Here is a 27,364-nt window from a genome sequence, read left to right as displayed (position 1 = left end):
CGGCATGGCGGTCTAGTGGTTAGCGCGCAGACCTCACAGCTAGGAGACCAGGGTTCAATTCCACCCTCGGCCATCTCTGTGTGGCATGTTCTCCGGGTACTCCAAAAACATGCTAGGTTAATTGGCCACTCCAAATTGTCCATAGGTATGAATGTGAGTGTGAATGGTTGTTTGTCTATATGTGCCCTGTGATTGGCTGGCCACCAGTACCCCGCCTCTCGCCCAAAGACAGCTGAGATAGGCTCCAGCACCCCCGCGACCCTCGTGAGGAAAAAAGCAGTAGAAAATGAATGAATGAATAATAATTAAAAGATTAATCGCCTTTTTTAAAAAAATGAACTAATCACGATTAATCACCACTAACATACTACCATTAGTACTTTTGCTACCACTTATTTGTTCAGTTGAGTAGTGTAACTCACCTCCTTTATCCTTTATCAAATCTGGCACTTGCGAGCACCAAGAAAAAGCAGATTCCTTTAACGCTCCGAAGTACGCAGTGAGCTTAAACGCCTCCTCAGCTTAGGGAGCGCTGGCAAGTAGGGAGGAAGGAGACAGATAAAGAGTTCGGTTTACTTTTTATTAACAAATAAACATTTTTATGTAAATAAACATTTCATGTACATTGATTTATTTGTTGTTCGTGGAGGCCAGCCTAAATTTAAAAAATCCTTTGATTAATAAATAAATGGCATTCCTAATTCCTTACTCAGCTACTTAGTTAACTTTATTTAACGATAGTGCAGATAAAAATGGCGTCCATTCTAATATTCACAGGACTTCTAATTCTATTGAAAGTCTTTCATTCAGAGTAAAAAATACACTTCTCCTTGTATGGAGATATATTGCTCCTAAAGAGTAACGCTTCCTCTGGTGTTCCTGCCTTCCGTCTGTTAGAGAACTGAAGCACAGGACCATGAAGGAGCCCGACGAGCCAAAGTTTCAGTTGCAGGACTACGTCAACAAGGAAATGAGAACTTCTGGCTGCTGTCGGTCGTAGATGACGTCTGTGTGCAAGCTATGAGAGTAATATGAGAGTATGTATGAGATACGGTTAAGAGACAGATTCCCATCAAATATCTAATAAGTCCGTGCACCGGAGACTTTTTCTTGTTTATGGATTGTTTCTCTCTAGTTCAATGTACCTCTGCTACCGTGAATGTAACACAGCTCATACTGTACATGCAGGCTGGTGTGATTATGCACGTCACTTCCACAGTTGAATTCTGTGTTAGTCTCCCCTCACGGCCTCATTGAATGTGTCCCGTTACTGTGATGTGCACATTTCAAACACAAGCTTTAGTTTTGTGACAAGTCTTGTGGAAATAAAAATCTAAAGATATAATATTGCCATGAAAAGAAAACCATTCAATGTCAAGAGAAATGTAAACTGAATATCCTTTTGTACAGCTGCTTGAATGCAACACCTGTAAGCTGTTTTTGTAATAACTGTTTTGTGTATTCCTATTCTATATATTAAATGCACTTATGCACTTAAAGAAGGTACAGTTAGTAGCGTATTCGTCTGTTAACTTGTGTTGTATTATAACTAAATATAAATACCATTTACATAAAAAAAACAGTAAGGACATTGGGTGTTCTTCAGAGGAGAAACGCCGCCATCTTCTGGCAGTTTATTGTCATTACACGTAATCTGCTGATGAGACTAATGCATTATTAAATGCATTCGTGCTAGAGCTGTTAAAAAAACATTTTTGGATATTGATTTTCATATTTTAGAGTAGTGTACTGCTTTGGCTACAAGTAAACAAGCAGCATTGTAACTGAATGGAAATTCTACTTACATTAAAAACGCTATAAACATGAAGGTGAGAAACGAGAAACGTTGCTATCTTCTGGCAGTTTATTGCCATTACACGTAATGATTTAATAAGAAGGCGTTGATGCGAGCTACGAGGCTTTTTTAGGCCCGCTGGTTGCGTCTGATGTGTGGGTAAGTAAGTTTACGATTGAACTTTGAACGTTTATTTGTCTGATGCTTACTTAGCGAGTATATTTTTGTATGTTTCATTCGTGTTGGCGACGTGTATAAATACGAACGGCCTGTAGTATATCCGTGTGTCCATAAGAGGGCGCCCTTGCACCATTTACAACCGTCTTGAATTACTGTTTGGATTGTTGCTACTAAAATTAAAATGAAATTAAATTAAAACAATATACAAAACACAAAAGGTATACTGATACTGACTGCCTCCAGCCCCCCCCCCCCCCCCCCAGTGAGACTATTGCAGTCTAATTTTAAGCAAACAACCCCCATGAACTCATGCTTAAAATGATGTTCCTGCTGAAAAAAAAATGCACGTGGAAATGTGAATGTGAGCAATGATGTGAATGAGCAAATAAGAGGCGGTCACTTGGGAAGACTTCAGGGGCCCTCATATGACTTAAGACCATCTGTTACACCGGTTGCCCTTTGTATCGTTAGAGCTGAGTGAGGGCGCCGCAACCCCGGTGGCCCCTCTCCAGTGGTCAAGGCGTGTGGTGAGTCTGATTCCGTGTGTTCAGCCTTTACTCGTTGCCTAGCAGTCCACCTTATTGTACTAAATTGACCAGGAACCCCAAACAAAGCCATGCGGTGTGTGTGTGTGTGTGTGTGCTCATATATACGATTTACCTGCCAGGAATGACCCGAGCCCACAGTGAGTGGAGCATCCTGGAGTAATAGAGATTAGCCGCTGCTGTCTCTGGGATTTGAATGGAATTCTGCTTTGATTGGTTTCATCTTGTGATCATTTCCTTTTAAGTCTAAAAAGATGACACAATAAAGTACATCTTTGTTGCCTTGTTAAAGTACACTGAACACATATTTATTTCCCTTTTCTGTGCATTATAACACAAGAAAACAAGTTAATATCAGCTATCTTACAATGCTGTCATTGGGATACACCTATTTCGACTATGAAGCCCTGTAAAAGAAACCGCTACCAACGTTACAACCTAAATATGTTTTTTTTTTTTTACCATGATTAGAGCTAGAGCTTTGATTAATCACTGTTTAATCGATTACCCAATTAATTGATAACTATTTAGTTAATCAATTAATCTTTTTTTTTTAATAGAAATGTGTAAATATTGTCTGATTTCAGCCTCTCAAATGTGAATATTTTTCAAAATTTCTTGGTCAGCCATGAAAGCCAAAACAACAGATTTGCTTTCCATACAATACTTCCTGTAGTGGCTATTGTCTTATCTTGTAGATTGCTGTATATCACCCCCCTCCCCCCCCACCACCCATGTCCTTCCCTTCCATAAATGTCCCACTACAGAAAGTTGGCTCTGAGTTTTGGCCCCCATTATAACACAAGAAAAGGAGTTAATATAAGCTAGCTTACAATGCTGTCATTGGGATACACCTATTTCGACTATGAAACCCTGTAAAAGAAACCGCTACCAACGTTGCCTGGTTTGATATCCATGCTGTGATCATGCATTAACACGTGCACTGATGATAACATGTAATAGTCGCAGTATCTTGCTGTATTTTGATGATTTAAAACACTAACCAAACCTCTTTTCTCAGTGCATTCAAACAAACTCAAGCTAGTTCTGTCAACAACAGCAAGAACAGTAAATTGATTTTATTTACTTTTACTGGCGAGACTGAAACAGTAATGTGGGTGACGTTAAGCCACGCTTTCTGTATTTGCATTTGTGCACGTGGCTTTGTGTTTTTGCACGTATGTGCACAAGGCCGGTCTTCCTGCCAATGCAGTCTCATTAAGATAAGCCTCTTCCACTCAGCTGACGAATGTCAACAAAGGGTGAGTCAAAACTTGAGCCCTGATAATTCATGCACGCGTTACACACGGCTGGATCATGCTTGCTTTGTTTATTTTTCTCAAGAACACCCGGGATGAACAAATCCAATGTCCGATCAACCGTAAATAGTACCGTCACTCATTTCACAATTGATTATAAAATGTAGCTTCATGTCTTTGTATTGCTAACATATATTTTCAGTACATTGGACCCCCCCAACGTTGTCGTGATGCAGCGCTCACTTCAGCCTGATGCCCAGGTTAGACCACCATTCTGATTCCATCAGTTCTCCTATTGATTAACTGTTATTATTATTCATTGGTGGGGAATACCTAGAAATACTCAAAAAGCTGAAATGTGTTTTTATTCGGGATGTCCCAATATCAGCATAAATGTCATCCTCTGCGCTCATCAAATCCACAACAATCCGTCACAAATGCAATTCCACTTGTGCTATTAATGTAAACATCCTTTTTATTGTTATGATTATTACGCAACATGACATTATGTGGCGAACATTGCCCTTATTTTGAAGGTCAGAAGTGTGTTGAGAATGTCTTGCGTTTGACTTTTTTTTGCCAATGCTTGCAGGTGTTATACTTAACAGAAACCTGAAAAAAAAAAAATAATAATGGGTCTTTTTTTTAAGTGCACATTATGTCTTGATTCATTATCATTACTGCATTCCGAGTTCGAACACGATCAGTACAGCTTGCTGACTCTCCGCTGGTCAACGTGTGCTCTGTGTGAGGAAACAGCGTCACTTGGCTCTGTGCTTACATTGTGTGCAACACTGAAAGCTGATATATCGGCACTTGGGGAAATAAGAGTAATTATGGCGGCGGAGACAAATCGCAGCCATGACTGGTAGCGGGTTGATGGGGTTTGAGTGGCATTTCAAACTATGAGTGTATGACTGCTTGACAGTAGACCTCAAATCAGCGAGTAAGGAATAAGTCTAAAGCTAATCATTTCGTTCGATTAACCATTTATCACGGTAAATCGATTTCAGACCAGATTGTGATTTTCCATAAAATATAGGATTCCTTATTTATATACATATATATTATATTTAATATTATTTATCTAATTATTTTAATTTAATTTAATTATTTTTAATTATTTTTAATTTAATTTAATTTTCTAATTTATTTATTTATCTAATATTTTTGTAGTTAGAGCACAGAAAACCTGTTTACAACCTAAATATGTTTTTTTTTTTACCATGATTAGAGCTAGAGCTTTGATTAATCAGTGTTTAATCAATTAGCCAATTAATCAACAACTATTTAGGTAATCGATTAATCTTTTTTTTTTATAGAAATGTATAAATATTGTCTGATTTCAGCCTCTCAAATGTGAATATTTTTTGAATTTTCTTGGTGAGCCATGAAAGCCAAAACAACAGATTTGCTTTCCGTACAATACTTCCTGTGGTGGCTATTGTCTCATCTTGTAGATTGCTGTACATCACGCCCCCCTGCCTTTCCCTTCCATAAATGACCCACTACAGAAAGTTGGCTTTGAGTTTTGGCCCCCTGTGTGATTGAGTTTGCACCAATAGCTGGAAAAGTGTCGTGCTCAACTCCATTGTTGTGTTCTTGACCTAGATCCAACGCAACTAGTGGGTATTCTTTTTACAATTACTGTGCACTTCAAAGCAATTTTCTGCTATCAACTGCCTAAATGAGACCCTCGATGCACACGGTCTCAGGTTTTCCATTTCTTGGTTCCAATCTTTCTGATTGTTACCCTTACGACTTGTGCTATTGTGTTCATTTGCATGCTGGGCCTTTCAAACAAAGATGTTGCTGGAACTGTGGGTGAGTATATGAAGGTGCAGGGTGCAATCTGTTCTCTGCAGACTTTCCTCTGCTAGCATATGCTAGCCGGTGATGGGTCTTTGTACATTTTTGGAGTGACAAAAGTGGAATTTGGAGCAACGATGTTTCCCTGCTTTGCATCACGTTAACTTTTTTTTGTCTCAGCAGCACTTGTCGGAAAACCAACGTCAAAACAGCTGGAAGTGTTTTTTCTGTCAGAATTGGAAGTGGAGGGAATTGATGCTGCTTTCCATTACACAACTGTGCCTCTTCCTGTTTCCATGACCCAGTAAAGTCTCTCGGTACGGTATGTGACCTTCACGAATGAGGTTTCTAAACCAGGTCTCGCTTTTATGATTGAAGGACATTCTCAATGAAAACTGCTTCAACACAATGTTGTGTTGTGCTCTCAGCAAAACAAAGCACCTGCAGCTAACATCTAACCTGGCTACCTGGAAGATGGGAGACCCTGACACAATAACAAATGATCAAATATTAAACCGGTAATACAAACACTCCTGCATCTAATTTACAGACGCAAGGGTCACCTCTACCAGCAGATGTCGCTATTGACGACACTTCAATCGGCTGTAGGAAAAGCGGTGGAAGTACAAGTGCAGTATTGCCGATACCGAAAACGGTAACCATACTTTTTACTTGAAATGTCCCCGAATGAGTTTGTGATTATGCCTTTAATTTATTGATCATGATTAGAATCAGAATAAAACTTTTCAGGCAAACAAAACAAACCATCAAACAATCAACTATATAGGGTCTTATAACAGGTAAAGGCTTTTATTTTGACAGCAAAAGAAGCAAGCTTGCACACTACACAGAGACTCTCATAACAATTTCAGTCATGGTGTGACAACACGTTCCAAAAACATCACACAACAACGCAACAAACAAATAAAGACAGACTCCCAATTTATCTGTGACAAATTACAGACAAGACACTCACTAGTTGAGAAGAACAACAATGAAAAACTGCGACTTCAAACTACAAACTGAAGAGCTATGTACATCGACGCTGCCGCAAAGCACACTGGGATCCAGGAAGTGTTCCTAGCGATGCTACAATATACTGCATAAAACAGTTTTAACAATATCAACAAATAACACAATTGCTATTTTTCATGATGTATAATTGTCATCCAAGATTACAAACGGCTCTCATTGTGTTGTATACAATGCAGAGAAGCAGGTATTGTGTTATCTTATACACGTTCAGTAACCTTTTGACCAACACGACAAATCATAATTCAAATATTGTATTAGCTCAAAGCAGTTCAAAGAAAACGAACTACACTTCCCAGAATGCAACACGAACGGCTGACAGCTAACTGGAAACATGTAGCACATAGTAGAGCAGAGTTGAACCTTTAAAATCCACATTTTGCACTTATTCCGTTGGATATTGTGCATGTGTTGGTATTATATTGCAACAGTGTTATTGTGAACTTAGGTGTGTATGACCAGCGATCTTTCCGGAGGGGTGAGCAACAACCCTGCTGACAAGTGTCATCGTGAACTCGACTGTTGCGGAGGCCTCAACAACGTTGACTATTCGAAGGTAAAAGACATAAATTACACTCCTAACCTTAATGAGCAGGGATAAAAAAAAAACCTTCAGTCTACGTTTCCTAGCATAGACTGTTATTAGCACGAGAGCCCGGAAACCAACCTTTCAGCTTTCAAAATAAACGCCGCTTTAAATAATATCATATATCAATGTATACAGTAAACGGATATGACGACTACATTTCAAGAACAGACCTTTATGATGCCTGGTAGGGGGAAGTTAGCGGTTGACTTTAATATTACTGGGCTTAAAGTGTTCCGGCACCGTGCCGGATCTCCGGCGTTTCAATATGACCAACCAAAAATAATAAAGAATCGAACCCAGACAAACACAAACTCATAGTAACCATACGATAGGACGATAGAATGCAGCAATTGCCAAGCCCCCCCTCCGCAAAACCGCTACTGTCCAATCCTTCGATTATGCTGCGTTCATGACAACTCGGGGAAATCTGTATGTTTTTCTGTGCTGTGCTCCAAGAAGCGAGTGTATACTATAGAGGTGGAGCCGAACACGAATATGGTATTCGGAACGGCACGAATAATTATATTTTTAACGAATAATTATTTCGAACAAATACTTTGTTACTTAATGCTTGTATTCGGGAAAATTAAAACATTGCAGTGCATGCCCGGATCAGCCAATGAGTGACTGGTGTTCAGCTGTCTGGGGTGGAGACAGAGCAGTCTGCCTGCCCCTCATAGGTCGCTGTAGTGGAGGAGGAGGCTGAACTTAGCTGCATCCTATTTTGTTTTGTAAACATACTACTTTTCACCTCAACTGGGTTTCATATGCTGTTTTCAACTATCAGTAATAGCGGAGTTTATTCTGTCGGGTTACTATTTACTTCTGCGGTTGGGCGTTCTCATGTTTGCCTCTGTTAGCATTAGCTCGCTAACGTTAAGGCTGTTGACAGTGTAAAGTAAATACTTGCGTCATATGTCAACATTATCTTCTACAAAATTAATCTGCAGTAAAGTGCAATTTAAATGTACATGTTTATATGGAGTTTATAATGAGATATTTCTGATTAACAAATGTTCCCATTTAGATAACCTAACGTTATAAGAGTTACTGATGATTTAGTAGCGTTTCAGCAGTCTAAAAATAAAGCTCATTTATCAACCCAATGGAAATATCATTATCAATTACAATGCAAATATAAAACCAATCATTGAAAAACCCATGTACAAATGTAGCAGGCAGTTACAATTTACATAAACAATGTTTTTGTCCACCCCAGAAAGCTGACTGTAACATCCTTGAAGTGTCAGGCTTGCATAGGAATTTCAAAGTCATGATGTGATGCTTTGTTGGCCGTTTGACAGCAGCGCAGGCTTATCTTTCTCCTCTTCCTCTGCCAACAAACACCCTATAATGCTTTGATTGAAGGCTTGATTGATGGTTTTTCCACAAATAAGAAGGTGGCGACATGTTTCATTATGTTCACTCGCGCTTTGAAAGGAAGTGCCTTCTTGCACCATACAAACACCGTTACAGTTTAACACCATTCAAAGACACGGGCGCAGTGTCTGCAAGTCTGCATTTTCAAGGTGAGTTGAAATGGCGCGTCTGTGTGACTGCGGCGTCATGTTGTGCCCGCATAGACCACATTGCGGTTAATTGGTTCCAGGCCCGAATGTAGTAAGTGCATTTTTGTGAAGTAGCATTCCTTATTAGTAAATCAAAATTTTTTTTTGTAGTTATAGCACAGAAAACCTGTTATCAACCTTCTAAATATGGTTTTCAACATAATTAGAGCCCTCTAGACATGAAAATAACACCCCTATAGTCACCTTTGCGCTCATATTAACCATAAATAGACATAATCAGAGAACATAAGCCATTAGTTGCAGTGGAGGACAAGAAGTGACATCAAGGGTTCAGAGTTAAGTTGGGATGCAACACATTTTTGTATTTTAGCTGTATTTATTTTTTTACACAATTGCCGTTTTTCCATTTCAGATGGACTTGAAGGTGTTTGAAGAAGTCTTAAGGCACATCAACTTCCACGACTCAAATTTCCACATTGCTGTGATTGGGATCATTTTCAATCCCCTTTTTTGGAATGTGGTAAGTACCACTGTTTTTATTTGTTACCTCATATCTGACCACCAGTGAATCATTTAGAAAAATGACAAATGTGTGCAGCTGTATACGATATTTCCTACACTACGTGTCCAGCATCTCTATCTTCAGAATGAATCAGCAAATGACTTGTGTTAGTATCACTTTTACCGTATGTAATGTGGATTGTCCAATCGTATGAATGCTAAAAAAGGTCAAAGTGGCAAGTCACTCCTATTATTCTTTGTTTGCACCACATTGTGCAACACTTAAGCACAGGCTACGGGATCACTGCATGGACAGAAAAGGGTAAGGATTGCATGCTAGCCTTCATGCCTTTCCGATGTGAGGATGATGCTCTGGTCATTCCCACAGCCTTTGCACATATGATGTATTTCAGTTAAATCAAGTCCTGTGCATAATAGATTCTAGTCCTGTGTAGAATTGGTATAAAACGAGCATTAGATGGATGTCAAGCTGACATTAGATGCACGGAGCCGGGTGGTCAGTGTGTTCTGTTTTGCTTCCGTCATGTGGGCATCTTAACCGACTTCCCATTGAAGTGGCATTAGATAAGATGTTATTTCTTAATGAACGGAAAGCATCCGTGGAGTTTTCAAATTGTCGATAACAGCACTTCAACACATTTGGACTCACTGCACCTAACTGAAGAATAGCAACAACAAAAAAAAGGTTTCGATTATATACAATACATACACAAAAGGAGCAGTCTGTGATGAATCAGCAGCTTTGATGATTGCTTTCAATGACTGATTTTCCTATGTCCCTTTTTTATACATTCTCAGGGGGGGTTTAGAATTGGCTTTAGAAAAGACATTTATATCTGCTGTCTTGAACGAAGGAGAATTTATTACTTGGTGTAATACACTCACAAAGGGAAATATCACAGAATATTGACAGATGTCGACCTTTTGCAGTCTAGTATATACGTAAGATCCAATAGACTCCTACTTACTGGGAGGGTCATCCAGAAGAAATACACCTCTCTTCTCATCATCAAAAGACATTCCACATGAACACAAGGTTGAAAGGTTGTTGTAAACACCCTATTTGAGGAGATGCACCATAGAGATAAAGGTGTGATTATGTTTTTTTTGTTCACACATTTGTGAGGTCAAACGAAAATTGGACTTTGCTCACAATATCTGTTGTAGTTTTGATGGTCTTGGTCAGTTCTACTCATCAAAATCATTTGGGCATCCCTTTCTGGACCTTGTTTTATGTGCTGGACCACTGATAAATTGCATACAATTAAGATTCAGGCATCTTTTCCCCGACTCCGAGGTCATTTACTGAAGAGATGCATGCCTCGACCTGGTTTGACACACCCACAATCAGATGACCTTACATGCCTCCTTTATGTCTTTTTTTTTTTTACCCTATTTTTTCCAGCACACGCAAAATGTCTTCCACCTGTTCTGCTCCATCAAGCAGAGATCAGCATTAGTTGAACAAATAGATGTGCCCGTGTGCACGCATCCCATCCTGCCCATATGTGGCGATGAAGGCAGTGGATATTAAACATCACCTGATCTTCTACCTGCATATGAATTTCCATGGTCATCGGGGATGCGATGCACCGGGACCTAAATCCACAGGAACAAACTTATCAGCTCATTCTGTCCACATCTGCTGTTGTCCGAATTAGGAAATCCTGTTTTTTTTTTTTACTCTGGAAAACAATCAAATGGATGCCAAATAAAGACGCACAGTGTGATGACGTGTAACTTCTGTTCTTTGGAGGAAAACAGGCCAGGACCATACATCAACTGCTTTAACTTTAACAAAAAATTGTATAGTTCTAGCTCTAATGCAAGGTGCGGCAACCTTTAATTCTCTGCTATGGTATGTATAAAATGACCAAAAATAATAGTCAGGTGCTTAATAATAAAATAATAATAATAATTAATGGTCAGAAATGGAATTGATCTAAACTTGTCAGTTGTGGCAGTGTAACCTCAAATGACTTCCAATGGAAGATCTGGTTCACTGATATCACTTTATGTATTTATTAATGACATCAGTTAAGAAGCGCTCAGGCTACTGTAGTTTAGGTTGCAGCTTTAGTTTGTATTCATTTGCCTCAATTAACACTGATGAAAGCTTAATACAACCGAAGATGTACAACCAACGTTATCGTGGTAATGATAATGTTTGTAAAGCGCATGTGAGTCATGCAAACCAATGCAAATGTTGCTTTTTTCCTTATGTTAATTTTGTTTTTTTTGGGCCTTACAGTGTGTTTCATTCTGTTTGTGTAGTATAATTTTTTTTCGGTATATATTTGCTTTGTTTTCTGTTGTAACCATTGCACAGAATTAAATGCATATTTTCTTAATTTTTTTAATCATTGTGCTAAAACTTTTCCCGATGGTCTTGGACTTCTGCACAACAACTGCATTTAAAAACATACATTCAAATTTGAACTTGAGGATTAAAAAAGAGCATTGCATATTTAAAATGTAGTCAAACATCTTGTTCAGTACCACCGTCCATGTCTCCAGAATATTTAGTCAGCGTTGTCTAATTTCATAATGGTGTGCATGTGATCAATGTTCTTGTTCCCAGTCTCACTTGGTTGCATTGGGCCCGCACACATCCACACATTAATTCACAGATACTTGGCTGGCTGTGTGTTTGCATTTGGGTCCACTTTAAAACACCGCTGTATATGGATACCAGCCGAGACTCTATCTATCCATGAACACTAGCTTCAAGGTAGTTGACCGACTCGGGTTTGTGCAGGCTGCCATTTTGGTTCCCTACTTAGTGAAGTGAAGGGGGTGATGAGTTCTGTGAGTTGCATCAAGTCCATTCAGAGCTAAGTGGTCTGGTGGGGAGTCGGGAAGGTGCCTGTTTCATAAGGCCTGATTGAATTTGTCTTGGGGGGCTGCAAGCTCCTGCTGTCTGCACTTTGCTATGATGGATGAGGCGAGTACAGCGTCGGTTGTCTTTATGCAGAACAGAGTATTTTTAGTGAGTAAATCATTTAGCCAGACTGTGTGGGAGATGAAATCCCCTTGGCTGCATCTCCAATAAAAGGAACAGGCCTGCTAATATATGTGGTGCATGTTTCACAAAGGATGAAGTGGTCATTGCTTTGTTTATGTTGCTTTTAGCTGATGGAATGAGAACCGGAATAGTTTGGAGTGCATTCATCAAGCGTTAATTGTAAAAGTGGGCTTACTTTTCTATTGATTACATTTTCGAATGATACATATTGCCTTCCTTGCGAGTGGAAAAGAGTAGCACATAGGGCTGCACAAAAAAAAAATACAATCTCAGTTTCTAATGATCAATTTTACATAACTAACTGCATCATGCACCATTGATGCCATTTTAGTCAAGGACTTGCGTTGCACCGTGCTTGGCATGGTAGCCAACTTCCTCTTCACTCTCCTGGTCCTCCAGCAGGTCTCGCCTGCCGGGGCGGCAGAGCCAACTCTCCCTGGCCAGCAAGACGCGCTGGCTCTGATTCATTAGCTGGCTGGAGAAGCGATTCCATGAATTCATTGACTTCTATTTTGATTTGTCTTTTATTTTAGCCATGACTTTACTACGGAGTGACTTTATGTATTTATTTCAACTGTCCTTCCAGGACCTCCCATGAATATTGTCACAAAGCAGGACAAGACAGTGTGTCTGTTATAATATTTCTAAACAATATACGTGTGAAACATTTTTCCCAGGTCATTATGATCTCCATTAAAAACAAGAAAATCTTAATTCACATTTTTGCAGACTTATGCAGGCCTAGTAGCTACATGTACCCATTTTAATGCAGTGGAGGTGGATTGTATTTAAAGTGGAAGGCGACACCAACAGTGATGGAGGTCGTATATCATAAATTCAGCATAACTCGACATGCAATATGTGTACATAATGACTCTCCATCATGATTGAATCTGAGTGGGTTCGTTCAGCGCTTCACTTGTCTTTTAGCACCACATCAAGTTCATTTCCGCTCACTTTTGTCTTATTCATTCTCACTTTGTGCTTTTGCTCTCCTTTCAAGAGCAACACGTTGCCGTGGCAACTCGTCTTTTGCTTTCTGCCTCAGCCTTTCAGTCATCGACGCACTTACTCAACCCACAAGTCAGTTTTTGAGAGACTGCAACCCTGCTGTCCATACAAGTCCATTCCTTCTGAAAGATTCCAATATGTTGTCACTGTGCATTAATAATAAACATGTGTATGAATGACACCAGCACAACCTCCATGACCCCCCTCCCTTAATAGGCATCTTATCTTAATACAATTTTTTGCCTCAGGTTGCAAGATGGGAGCACCAGACACGTAACCTCTCCAGGCTTTTTGGAAGTCCCTACCTCGCCTGTTACTTCCTGGGCTTCATCATCATTCTTCTCAATGTGTATCGCAGTCACAGGTACAAATGACACTTTCCTCTTGATTGCAATTATGGTCTTAGGCCATAATTCATCAATTTGTTGTTGTTAGGCTTCTAATGCATCATTTCATTTTCTATCACTGAAGAGTTTTTTTTAAATTTGAAGAGTAAGCTTTTTGCAATATGATGACACCTGGCCAGTACACGGGTGGCAACATGAAGGTGGAAGCATGAAATTCATCTTTTTTTTCACGGTACAATCAGGTTTTCTCTTAATATATTTTCTCTTATTAAACAAGTCTTTATCATTACAGCGGTATTTTCCGTTTCTGTTGTTGTTTTTCTCCCCCAACTATTTCAACTTTCATCCTGTAAATGTTTTTCTTGTAATTATGACATTTTTGAATTCCCCAGAATGTTTGATTATATTCTCCTAAAATATTTTTTTCCGCAACCTCATTTTCCAAAAAATTCAACTTGATGGATGTCAATTTATGGAATGAAATCTCCAAAATTAAACCAATTGGTCATTCATAATTTTGTGAAATGTTTTATTTTTTCTTGTAAATTTATTACAAGCTGGAAAGTCACTCAAAGTAGATGCTTCAAAATACCAAGAGCTAAACACAGTTAACTACTAATTAGCCTGCGCTTTTCTACCATATTTCTTCCATCTTCAGTTTCACACTTAGCTCTTGGCATCCAAACCTAAGGCATGTTTCCACTGGGCACACTCCCACTCCTGCCACGCTGGATCCAAATGGTGACAGCGCGCCCTTTTCATGTTTCCTGTCTCAGGAAATTTCTGTAATATCCCTTGCCAGGGAACAGAAAACTTAATAACAAGACATTCATGTTTGTGGACGACTACAATGTAGTCAAGTCAAGTCCTTAATCACAAAAGAGCCTCAAAGGGCTTAAACAAGCAGGCGACAGTAGACAACAGTATCCTAGTATCCCATCAGGGCAAGGAAAAACCCAAGACCCCTTAGGGAAAAATAAACCTTGAGAAGGGACTGCAGATGTAGAAATCCCCCTTCTAGGATGACCAGACTGCAATGGATGTCGAGAGGCTAACATGTGACAATTAAATATAAACAGAGAATATAATAGTCCAGGTCCAAGATGTAATGCCATCAGGAGGGGTGGTCAGCCGTGGGTCTTGGGATGATCACAAGTGCCTCCACAAGCGGACCTTACCTGCTGAAAATGACTAATATGCCTTCCATCAAGTTGCTCATCTTATTCATATTAATAAGCACAATGTCCTGCCTTAGTAATGCATTCTTCTCAATGATAGTAGGGCCCAGTGTTGATGTGAAAGGAACTTATCGCAAAACCACACTGTTTTTCAATCAATGCGAGCCTATTCAGAGCTCAGTCGGCACACCCAGTAACCTCCTGCCCACCCCTCCCCCCTCCCCCAAACCCTATTTCCCATTTCTTTTTCCATTCCGAAACCCAGCAGCATGTCCGAACGCGCCATCTTACTTAACGCACAGCCCAGCAGTTGCTCTGTTCTTTTTTTTTTTTCTGATTTGATGCAACAACACAACAACACACAGCATCACATTACTCTCGGGCTGCCTTTAAAAAGGCAACACCGCCATAAGAGTCGCAGCACAGACCCCCTAACCCAGTTTTTTCTTATTAAGCCCAAACCTAGTTCTGATTTGGGGGCCATTTTGATCAGCTGTAAGTGCGTTACATTCAGACAACACCCAAAGAGGGCCAAAAAAAATATGTGCATGTATTTAATGAGTTATTTTTCAAAAAATCTGCCCTCCTAAAAGTCACTTCATTATATTTTATTCGCATTTCAAATGAGTTTGCAGTGCTTTACTTTGCCACTTGAATCCTTATTCCCTTTGATCCTTGCTTAAAATAAAACACTAATGACATCTGCCCCTGTTCTCCCTGCAGCATGGCGGTGGTCATGAAAACCCAAGCCAGGTGGGAGATGATGGACAGGCCAGAGGTGTTCTACTTTGGTGTTCTTCTCATTGTGTTGGGCTCTCTGCTGGTGGTGAGCAGCTTTCTAGCGCTGGGATTTACCGGAACATTCCTTGGTAAGTATCCAAAGCAGGCAGGATTTGTACCTTCTTGTGTCTTCTCTCACAGAAAGGTTGACTTTTGAAACTTCTTTAAATATTCTGAGGGTTGTGGAACAAAAAAGGAAAGTGGTACACCCAAAAGAAGAAGAATAAACTCAATAATTTGGACCATCTGGTGTATTCCCCTGATCTAAATCCAATTGAGAACATTTAGAGATGGATGGGTTGACAAAAATGGACATTTCAGACAGTGGATGCCCTCAGTGAAGCCATCTTCACCACCTGGAGCAACATTCCCAATAGCCTCTTGGACATCAAGAACCACACTGGCATCAAACCCAATGTTAAGGTGGTGAACAACAATGGCGCAGCTATTGTTTTTTTTTTTAAATATGCTCTTAAAAGTCATAAATATATCAGCGTTGGCTAAAAGAACCGTGAACACTATGAATGTTCCATGGAGAGTATTATTAAGAAGCGCCCTGTCCTTTAAAGCTCCTCCCACACTGGGGTCACGTAGACCTTTTGAGGGGAAAACCGGTGTTGATTCCACACGCTTTGCGCTATTGAGTACTCGGGAGTCGGCGTGACCTGATGAGTCAAAGTGATGGAGCAGAAACAAAGACAATTAAAACTGCGAGCAGTGATGAGCGGGCTCGAGCACCCCGACGCGCTCGGGGGTACGCGCGGGTCGGGGGTACGCGCGGGTCGGGCTCGCGACCGGACGGGCGCGCGGACGCGCCGTACGAAAAACCGCGGCGAGCCGAGGGAGTCACGGCACTTGCAATTTTCCGCCAGGAGGGGGCGACAGCGGCGGCGAGGCGGGTGCGTGGTCACGTCCCGTCCGACACCGTGAACCGCCATAAAAAAATTCACGACGATCGGACCACGCGGTAGGTCCTTGCGGCGGATATACGTTTCCGCCTGTGGGTGGCGCTATAGAGTGGTTGGCCCACACGGTAACGGACCGGAGGGTACCCCGAACCAACAGAAAAAATTAGGGGCCGATCCGACCGTGCGTAAGGAAGTTACGGCAGATATACATTTCCACCAGTTGGTGGCGCTATAGCGTATGTACACACACAGTCATAGACCAGAGGGTACCCCAGACCACCAGAAAAAATTTGGGCCTGATCCGACCATGTGGAAGGAAGTTACGGCTATATACATTTCCACCAGTTGGTGGCGCTATACAGTCTATGTACACACACAGTCATAGACCAGAGGGTACCCCAAACCACCAGAAAAAATTTGGGCTTGATCCGACCATGTGGAAGGAAGTTACGGCTATATACATTTCCACCAGTTGGTGGCGCTATAGAGTCTATGTACACACAGTATAACAGACCAGAGATTGACCCAACACACCAAAAAAAATTTCAAGACAATCTGACCATGAATCAGGAAGTTACGGCAGATATACATTTCCACCAGTTGGTGGCGCTGTGTTTAGAACATGGCTTCTGGAGCGTTAGGTGCGTCCTGTCTTGATAGACGTCTCCACCAAAAATCATAGTGATACGTGTAACGGGTGGCGAGGGATAATGAATTGAAACTTCTAGGTGGCGCTAGTGTGTCAATTTAGATTGGTGTCACATGGGAGCACCACCAGGGCGCTCAGGCCTGGATTAAGGCCTCACGTTTAAGATTTCAGCAGCCTGTGACCTTCTGCAGGCAAATGATGACCTTTTGATGGTCAATGGCGAAGGCTGACCATTCGCCGTGGCCACGCCCCCCACATGTGCTTTACACACATCATAGTCCATCAACTGACATCATCAGTCTGTCAGTCAAACTGTGTATTGACTTTGATGTACATTGCTTCAAGGCAAGGCCAGACACCAGGCAGGGCCAGATATGAAATGGTCAAAGTTTGGTGGCGTGCCACGCCCACATCCTATGGAGCAGGCCAAAATCCTTCGCAATTTAACGTGGGCCATCCGTCTAGTGTCCGTTGATGCAACAACGGACTCATTCGGTCAAACCCCCTAGGAGGAGTTCGTCAAGATACGACCCATACATCCGCCCCCAAATGGCCGCCGCCACCTAAAATGGCCGACTTCCTGTTGGTTTTAGAACATGGGTTATTGAGACTTTTTTGTGCGTCCTGTCACGAGTGATGTCTCCTCCGAAAATCATGCCGATACGTGCAACGGGAGGCGAGGGATAATTATTTTAAAACTTCTAGGTGGCGCTAGTGAGTCAATTTGGCTTGGTTTCATATGGGGGCCACACCAGGCCGCTCAGGCCTGGATTCTGACCCCCCCTATGAGTTTTCAAGCCCATGCGACCTTTTGCGGGCGAATGATGACCTTTTCTATGTAAATGGCGAGGCCTGAGCATTCGCCGCCAGGCCACGCCCACCACGTGCGCTTTTCCTGCATCATGGTCCATCAACAGGCTTCACCAGGCTGTCAGGCAGTGACCTTGTGACCCTGATGTTCATCTGATGAATCTCCTGGCAGAAAAGGCCTCATGTAGATGACACGCCTTTAGCCTGTCGCCAATAGGTGGCGCTGCGACGAAATCAGGAAGTGACCTAAGGGGACCTTCGGGGCGGGGCCATGATCACATGTACCAAGTATGATGAAGATCTGACCACGTGGAGCCAAGTTATTCACGTCTACAGTTACGCTCAGCGTGCAAGGGCCGGGCATATGAAAATGGGCAAAATTTGGGGGCGTGCCACGCCCACATCGTATGGAATATCCCAAAATCCTTCGCAATTTAACGTCGGCCATCCGTCTAGTGTCCGTTGATGCAACAACGGACTCATTTGGTCAAACCCCCTAGGAGGAGTTCGTCGAGATACGACCCCAACTTCTGGCACGAAAAAGGCCGCCGCCATCCAAAATGGCCGACTTCCTGTTCGTTTTCCAATATGGGTTCTTGAGACTTTTTGGTCCGTCCTGTCACGATAGACGTCTCCACCAAGTTTCGTGACGATAGGTGAAACTGGTGGCGGGGGCCAATTTTTTCAAAAATTAAAGGTGGCGCTAGAGAGTCCATTTTGGAACATTGTTTTCGGGACCCCCACCAGATCGAAATTTTCGCCAGACCTGACGCGCTTGCAAAATTTGGTGAGTTTTCGGGCATGTTAAGGCCCTCAAAATGGCCGTCCTTTCGTCGGAATAAAAAACGGAACGATTACAATAGGGCTTTCGCACTGGTCAGTGCTCGAGCCCTAATTAGGGTGATAATGTGTCCACCACCTGGCCATGTGTCCAAACCCTTATCACAACGTACTGATAACCGCTACTACCGATGCTACTGTACACTTCAGTAAAACCAGGTCGTCCCTTTTTCCTACAAACAGCAGGTCACAGAGAGAGAGAGCAGGTTTCATTTGGCTTTGAAAAGCCAAAATTGGGTTAAAATTGTTCCTGTTTTTTTCCCCCCCATTTCAAGAGCAAACATATTTGTTTATATAATCTCTTCAGTTCCTACCCACGGGGTTCTCAATGAGTGTGCATGATTGCAATTGTTATGTAAGTTTGAGATTATCAGCTTCTGTCTGACAGAAAACTAGGCTATTTGTGTGTGCGTGTGTGCATCCACAATATTTGGCAAACTTACCACAGGTTACAGGGAACAGTGGCCTCGTTTATTACAATTACTGTAAAGTTCGGTGGTCCTACTAATTGTTGACTCGCTTGTGAGTCAGTGAGAAAACGGTAGCTCTTTCTGTGCACTCACAATAATCTATCTTGTCATCCCACTGGAAATCACAGTGTCACGGTGTCCTCTTAACATGGACACGAAACTCCTCACACGGCAACATAACACTCAGAAAGTATTCCTGAGAAATATACAAACATGCACCAATATGAGTTTCTAATGAAAAATTTACATTTTTCCCATAATGCACTGCATCTGAGCAAGCATTTATTCGGGCCCTGCGGTGACGTCAGCCTCCGGCTCCTCTGGCTCCCTCTAGTGTACTGAGGCAGCATTGCGTCAATTTTCTGTGCTGCTTGTCCTCCAATGTAATGCTCAAATAAAATCCATTATGGTTGAAACTTTGAATTTTTTAAAAAATATTTTTAAACTTGTATATCTGTGTATATTTATTAGGTATACATTCTGTGTTGTTTGTAATGACCTCCTGCAATTAGTAATGGGTAGTAATGGCTCCTGTCAAAGAGGTGCAAGGTGCACACTTTTATTATTATACACTGGAATTCATGGTAAACTCCACACACTATTTACCCTCTTATGTTGCCCTCCAAGGGTAAAAAACATTGCTGCTCAAACATCAACATCAATGACTACGAGTCAAGTCAATGCAGTACCACTATCTCTGTGTTGACCACCAGGGCAAATGCTCAAAATGCAATAGTTGAATCAAATATATAAAAGTATTTCTTTCCTACGTGTATCAGAAATTATATGAATGTATTGACATGTCTCCAGGTGACTACTTTGGCATTCTGATGGATGGGAAGGTGACAGGCTTTCCTTTCAGCCTCATAGATAACCCCATGTACTGGGGCAGCACCTCCAACTACCTTGGCCTGGCACTCATGTAAGTCTTTACTTATTAAAAAAAAGTGTGTGCTTATGTGTTTACATTATGAGCAACAACAACTGCAGTTCCTTGATTAGTCATCATTAAGTGCGAAGTTGTTAATGCACAGATACATTTACGTCAACTTGCACTCTACATGGGGGGAGGGGGGTGTCATGTGGACGGCTCAAAAAAAATTATCTGCAAATGAAACTTTTTTTTTTTTCTCCAAGTCACTTCCTTTTTAAAAAGATGTGGAAATATGTTTCCATGGAAACTGGAAGCACTTGTATTGTTAAGGTAAGCACTTCAGGGTTGATGAGCATTGAGCCGCTAAAAGCTGCTCAGTTTTATCGCCCCCTTTTTCCTCAGACCTTTGCCCTAATTTGAATGTCTCAAATCGGTTTTGCATGATTTTTGTTTCACTTCTTGTCCCAAATATTTAAGTGATGTCTCTATGTATTTATGAAGTATTTTTAACGGGTATTCAATGGGTACTCGCTTGCATGAAGAATAGAAGTCTAATAGTAATGACAATAATAAATGTGCATAGTGTGTGTTTGTGTGAAAAAAATCAGCCTAGAGAATCGGAGTTTAAATATTAAGCATATTTTGCAGAATTTTGCAGCACTAATACAATTTTTGCTGTAATTTAAACCAGGCAATGATTTATTAAAAAGTGTCTAAAGCAGGGGTGCTCAAAATAGCTACATAACGTTCAATAGGACACAAAGTTCAGTACATCCGGTTAGCATTTACTAACCAAACATTACCGATATACAAGAATTGAAAATGATTATGCAGCCGAAGTCAATGCAACATATTAAAAGCTTTCAGCAATGGCCACATTTTCCATTGATGTAATGAGCACCCCCGACCTAAAGGATCTCAGTCCTCCTATCAAAGTGTAATGCACAGGGAGGGAATGGGGAAAATGAACTAATCAACTCCTTCCGACCCTCCCTGTGCTGTATAGACTGGCACACATTAGACCACTTAGCAGCCCCGCTGTGCAACCTGGATGGAGATTAGCTGACACACACGAGCTGGACTCGTGCTGTTATATAAATAGGACGAGAGCTGAATGCGTTTCATGATTTCATTCTGCTTCGATATTGTGCAGATCACTTCAGGCATTATTATACTGTCTCCCTAAGTGGGTTCTAGTGTCTGTTACAGCGAGACGGAGACGCTGGTCAGCTATTATGTCAATGACCTCAACAGTGCCCCAGTACTAGCCGTAATGACAGCACTTTTGGGCTTGGGCCTATATAATATTTTTCCATTTCAGAATTTTTTCAGAACTTTTTGTCGAAACTAGTCTATTAAAAGTTGTTTTTTTTCCAGAAATGTACAGTTTATGACCAGAATTCTCTGAGTACATCCTATAAACCTTGCCATCCTACCTACTTTGGTGTTCCCGGCATCACTAGTTAGCTCCAATGAGTCAGACGTGAGTTTTTTTTTGTTTTTTTTTTCCCCCACCGGAGTTCAGCGGCTACTTTAGTTGAAGCAGTCCAAGCAGAAGCTGTAATTCTCCGCTTCAAATTAGCATCCACGCCATTGTCATGCGCTGTGCTTTTGGGATGGGAACAACAGAATTCTGACCTTGGGACCTTGTTGCTTCGCCTGACTACATGCATGCAAGGTCTAGATTAGGTATGTGTATACTGTGTGTGCATTGTGAGAAGGTTCAGTCAACTAACCCCAAGATGAGTACAAAGCAAGCAAATCCACGTCACATGATTAAGTGGTGTTTTTCCCCATTTTTATATATATCGCTTGGGGCGTTGTGAACACCGACATACAGTCGCCACTGTTTAAACCCTGGTGACCTTGTGGGCGCAAGACCACATTTCTTCTCTTGTCAACATGTCCACCTCCCGCCTTAATACTCCGGGGAATCTCCCCCATTGCAGTGTCTCTGTGTAGAGACAGTCATACCATGAATATTAGTTTACTATCGGTCCAATGGGTACAATTGCTATTTGACCCCATCCTACTCACAGAGATGATGACGCCACATTGTGTGGGGCACAGAGACTAAACTGAATTGTACAACTTTAAGAGCGATTGCATTTAGTACTTCCACTGTAAACACGTTTCTATGTGGTCCCCTATCCGTATCAGAAGTGTGCTCCCGTCACAAATTTGCATATTCGTGTGTACAGTCACACATTTCTGCACGGAGCAAGAATCAGCACTTGCAGAGCAGATGCTCCGTCTGATGCTATCGTTGGGCTACCGCTGTAGATGCAACATTTGTGACTCAAATGGCAGCTTTTTCAAATAGCATGACATTTGAACAATAGCACTGGAGTGTCTTCAGTGTGCTGCCTTTCATTCATTCATTCATTCATTTTCTATCGCTTTTCCTCAAGAGGGTCACGGGGGGTGCTGGAGCTTATCCCAGCTGTCTTCGGGCGAGAGGCGGGGTACACCCTGGACTGGTGGCCAGCCAATCACAGGGCACATATAGACAAACAACCATTCATACTCACATTCATACCTATGGACAATTTGGAGTGGCTAATTAACCTAGCATGTTTTTGGAATGTGGGAGGAAACCGGAATACCCGGAGAAAACCCACGCATGCACGGGGAGAACATGCAAACTCCACACAGAGATGGCTGAGGGTGTAATAATAATAATAATAATAATAATGATAATAATAATGCTAATGCTAATAATAATGCTAATGATAATAATAATAATAATAATAAGATGATAATGATAATGATAATGATGATAATAATGATAATGATAATAATGATAATAATAATGATAATAATGCTAATGATAATAATAATAGTAATAATAGTAATAGTAATAATAATAATAATAATGCTAATAATAATAATATATAATATAATAATGCTAATGATAATAATAATGCTAATGATAATAGTAATAGTAATAATAATATTAATAATTATAATAAAAATAATAGTAATAATAATAATATTAATATAATAATAATAATAATAACAACAACAACCCTGGTCTCCTAGCTGTGAGGTCTGCGCGCTAACCACTAGACCCCCGTGCCGCCCTGCTGCCTTTCAATGAGACTTAATATGGCTTGATTTAATGATTGATACACAGAAAGTACAGGTGCAGACATTGACATAAAAATGCACAAAATTGGCTAAAAAAACCAAAAAAAAGGTCGGACACACGGCTCTTGTCCTGTGAATTTGCAGGGGATGGACTACTGTTCTTATACAGCATGACTGAGTCATTCCGACCACATTGACCATCATTTTCTCCTCCTTGTGTCGCCATCATTGTCTGGGTAACTGGGTCAGTTTCATAAGTGTCATCAGCAATTCAGCTAAATAATGCCCCCCCCCCCACTGTGTGTGTGTTGCTGCTTGTGTATCCTACTCTTTGGGTTACAGTTTACCAACTGGTGTGAATTAAGATGTTTCTTTTAATACGCGGGCTTTACACAACAGTTTAGTGTTCATGAATCCACCCCAGAGTGGAACGGAAGGGTTTTGGTGGACATGTCGGCCACTACTCCACACAAGTCGACTTGCTTGTTGGTCTGTTTTTTTATTGACCCTTCGGCTTTTACTTTCATTATGCTAACAATGTGTGTGTGTGGGCTTTTTAAATGTTTTTTTTTTTTTGTTTGATTCCTGATGAAATGTGTCAGTGGGACTCTATGCCTTGCAGGAATATGTAGGTCAGTCTCCGTAACCATGTCCATTTGGTCTCCAGATATCAGTTGAAGCATTGCATAATTTGCATTGAATTCATACATACATACATACTTACATAGATATTGCATTGATGTTCTGTTGTTTCCTGTTTCTCTATTGTAATCGAATAATGAGACAATGTAACCCTGCAATAAAGGTGTCAAGTCCGGTGCTTGTCTCTGGACCAATGTCGTATGCTGACTATTTGAATATGTATATATACTTGTATATATACTATGTATATGTATATACACTTGAAAATGTTAATTTAGTCCAAGAATACATGAAATGGGATTAAATGTCCATATGTTTTGTCTCCTTAGTAAGCCGTAGTCAACCATAAAAGGGCGCTAAGAAGACGTCAGTACTTAGTTATAAACTACCTAACGGCTTGTTTTTTTCCCCTCCAGAGGTGCGAGTCCTGTGGGTCTTTTCCTGACTGCGATTGTAGCAGTGGTCTACAAGATTGCCATCCAATTTGAGGGGTAAGTCCAATCCAACACTTTTATCTGTTCTGCCTTGTGGTAATTGCATTTTATACACACGGTCAATTGTCGGAATTGAGCCTTCAAACAACCACCTCATTCGACTTTGGGGTCTGGAAGTGAGTTGCAGGGGCCGGTTCCCTTTTTGTGCAAGAGAGTGGAAGTACATGACATTTGGCTTCATGTCACACATATGCAGTAAACTCCCGGTACTTCACGGTTCACGGAGCCGGGTGCTGGTACGGTGTGGTTACGGCGTTGATATCTTTGATTTATTGTCCCGCGATGTTTGTTCTGCTGTATTTGCAGACCTTTCACTGAACGCATCTATCAGGGGAGGAGGCGCAAATACCAATAATGGCATCTCTGCAAGTCGTGTGAGGATTCGCTGCTGATCGAGAGGACCTCTGAACGGGAGTCTTGCTTTCAACCTTTAAAACGACATGTCCACTGTTCCGCTTTTAGAATAAAAAAAATCACCATGTGAAATTTGGTGTACGGTCTCCGATAACAGCTGCGTAGACATCAATATGTTATATTCTTAAAAAAATACAGAAATAAAAAAATACCAATGATCTTTAAATCATGTTTTATACCCAAACACCTCCATACCGCCACCAGTGGTCAACCAATTATAGCACTTAGATTAGTCCATTAGTCCCAAAAGCTCGTTACATTTGGCTGAGCGCTAACTTACTCTACATGAGTATGAATGATTAATATTAATTTTCATTCCTTTAAGGATTTATTAAGGCCACTAATTTGGAGTGATTATATGTGCTTATGTATATTCAGTACGTACTACATTGATTATAAATGATGACACATCTATGGAGACATTAATTAAATGCCATCTGTAACCAATTGATCTAGTTAATCTATTAATCTCCCCTAAAGCCCTCACCTTGAAGTATTAAATTTGCTACATTTTTGTGTCAGTTTTTTGAATGCATCATCACGGGTGTGACTCACAAACAAGATTCCCTCAGGTGGAAATGTCATGGGACTAGAAGAATCCAATGTTCTTCTTCAACATCTTCTTAACCTGCATGGATTGTCCTTATCCGAGGAAGCAGCCTCAGGAAAAAAACTGAAAAAACATGAAAAACGGCTTTGAGGGGCCTGACTGTGACGCAAACTCCAGTAACTTGAGTCCACTGATCAACAAGTACTTATTAATGGTGAGAAGGAACCAGAAGAGGATCTAATGGACGATGCCTGACCAAGGTCATTCTGCCCATTCAGTCACAACACGCACACACCCTGACCTACATGTCAAAATCTCATTTCCTTCAAGTGGCGAAGATCAAAAAAAGATAAATGGTTACTTGAAATTGCTTGGTAGGCTTTTTTTTGGTGGAAATTGCAATTTTTCCTAAATTTTATTTGAATGCTACATCACAGCAATTTGAAGATATCATGCAAATATGGCCGCTATTTCCTGTAAGTAGCAGATATCGCAGAATTTGGAAGATTCGGCGTGCCCAACATCTGCTCATCATGATTGATGTGGCGGGTAAAGCCGCTAGCACTCTGACTGTGACTCTGTGAATCACAAGAAAACATCTCGGAGGAGCCAAAAAACGGACAAAGTAGCCGAAGTTAATGAATCTGCATCTCGGCCTCCTGCCCTCCTCCTGTCATGCCTGTCATTGCCTACCCCGCCTTCACCTTGGTGACCCCGCCTCCTGCCTGATTGTGCTCAGGTGTCCCTCATCACCTGATTTCCTGGCTTGCTATTTATTGCCTCTGATTCCTCCTGTGTGGTGCAAGTTCGTTGTACACTCATGTCTCGTCCTAGCACTCCTTGTTATCGCCTCGTCTGGTTTTCGACCCTTGTCTGCTTTTCGACTTCTCCTCCTGCCTGCCGCTCTCTCGGATACCTTTGCCTTATTGGACTGACTTCCTGTGTACCGACCTTCACTCTCGTGAAGCCTTGACATTTACTTTATTAACAGAGCTGTGTATGACGTTCTAAATATGTATATTAGAGCCCTGCAGACCAGAAATAACAACCCTACAGTCACCTTGATATTCCTATTATTCATTGTTTACACATGTTTACACTCAAGATGACTACTAAGTGAACTCGAGAGCTAACCAGGTACCCTCAATTTATTTACAAAGCCAAAAAAATACCACTTTCACACAAATGGGAGTAGAGTAGAATACTATCACTTGTATTTCAATATGATTTTACCAGAGCATAGTAATTACCTTGACATTTACTTTATTAACAGAGCTGTGTATGACGTTCTAAATATGTGTATTAGAGCCCTGCAGACCAGAAATAACACCCCTACAGTCACCTTGATATTCCTATTCATTGTTTACACATGTTTACACTCGAGATGACTACTAGCAAGTGAACTCGAGAGCTAACCAGGTACCCTCAATTTATTTACAAAGCCAAAAAAATACCACTTTGACACAAATGGGAGTAGAGTAGAATACTATCACTTGTATTTCCAATATGTTTTGACTAGAGCATAGTAATTATTATAATTACATACATCCATGAATGTGATTTTTTATTTTATGCAGGATAGTCAGGGTAGCATCCCATAATTTCAGCTGAATAAAGCATAATTTTTTTTTAATGAGAATTATGTATCATGTATCTTTTTTCAACAGTCGTATGCATGTAAGCATACTGTATATACTGTGTATATTGTATTTGCCTGGTTGGGACTTTAGCGCCCCCCTTTGGTCATTCTGATAGTCTGCACCTTCAAGAAACTGAAGCAAATCCTTGCCTGAGAGGCGTGATGGATGAGTTTGGTGTGGAAGAACAGACACGGTGAGCCAGTGGGTACTCTGGCATGATCTTTTACCCTATTTTAGCCTTTTGTAGAGGGCAAAGCAACGGTGTTTACTTTCATTTTCATTTTGATTCAAGTGTCCCGATACTTTTGCAACCAGCAGTTAAAGTTTCACTTGTTTTTTTTTAATAAACCAGAAACATGTTAAACTGCGGAAGTTGGGCTAA

The 27,364-nt window shown here is 41.0% G+C and overlaps 2 protein-coding genes across 6 annotated transcripts in view; both read left to right on the top strand.

Moving 5' to 3' along the window:
- The window catches only part of rab26 (RAB26, member RAS oncogene family), a 31,920-nt gene extending 30,418 nt beyond the window's left edge, over positions 1 to 1,502 (top strand). Inside the window, exon 10 of the mRNA XM_058061873.2 lies at positions 898 to 1,502. Coding sequence (XP_057917856.2) covers positions 898 to 1,000 — 103 coding nt within the window. The 3' untranslated portion in view covers positions 1,001 to 1,502. The remainder of the gene's footprint in view (positions 1 to 897) is intronic.
- Positions 1,503 to 1,739: 237 nt separating this feature from the next.
- Positions 1,740 to 27,364, top strand: pemt (phosphatidylethanolamine N-methyltransferase). 5 transcript variants are annotated; one of them, XM_058061872.2, is made up of 8 exons: positions 1,740 to 1,954; positions 7,069 to 7,176; positions 9,151 to 9,258; positions 13,545 to 13,660; positions 15,545 to 15,690; positions 20,089 to 20,200; positions 24,301 to 24,375; positions 24,685 to 27,361. In XM_058061872.2, exons 2-8 carry the CDS (start codon positions 7,075 to 7,077, stop codon positions 24,731 to 24,733), a joined length of 708 nt encoding a protein of 235 aa, XP_057917855.2. In that variant the 5' UTR covers positions 1,740 to 1,954; positions 7,069 to 7,074; the 3' UTR covers positions 24,734 to 27,361. The 5 variants fall into 5 exon arrangements, with proteins under 5 accessions (XP_057917855.2, XP_057917854.2, XP_078645118.1 ...); XM_058061871.2 differs by lacking the exon at positions 1,740 to 1,954 and adding an exon at positions 3,612 to 3,782 and having other exon boundaries at positions 24,685 to 27,364; XM_078788992.1 differs by lacking the exons at positions 1,740 to 1,954; positions 7,069 to 7,176 and adding an exon at positions 8,030 to 8,829 and having other exon boundaries at positions 24,685 to 27,363.

The sequence above is a fragment of the Doryrhamphus excisus genome, linkage group LG2 (genome assembly GCF_037039965.1).
Source record: "Doryrhamphus excisus strain RoL-2023G ecotype Guam linkage group LG2, RoL_Dexc_Guam_v1.1, whole genome shotgun sequence".
NCBI lineage: Eukaryota > Metazoa > Chordata > Actinopteri > Syngnathiformes > Syngnathidae > Doryrhamphus > Doryrhamphus excisus.
Note: the sequence above shows the minus strand (reverse complement) of the source record. Positions and strands in the feature narration are given on the sequence as shown.

Excerpts from the sequence above, each read along its gene's own strand:
- pemt (XM_058061871.2), top strand. The coding sequence starts at position 3,633 with ATGTGGGTGACGTTAAGCCACGCTTTCTGTATTTGCATTTGTGCACGT. Across the intron at positions 3,783-7,068 it reads CTGACGAATGTCAACAAAGG|GTGTGTATGACCAGCGATCT; the intron begins GTGAGTCAAAAC and ends TTGTGAACTTAG. Across the intron at positions 15,691-20,088 it reads ATTTACCGGAACATTCCTTG|GTGACTACTTTGGCATTCTG; the intron begins GTAAGTATCCAA and ends ACATGTCTCCAG.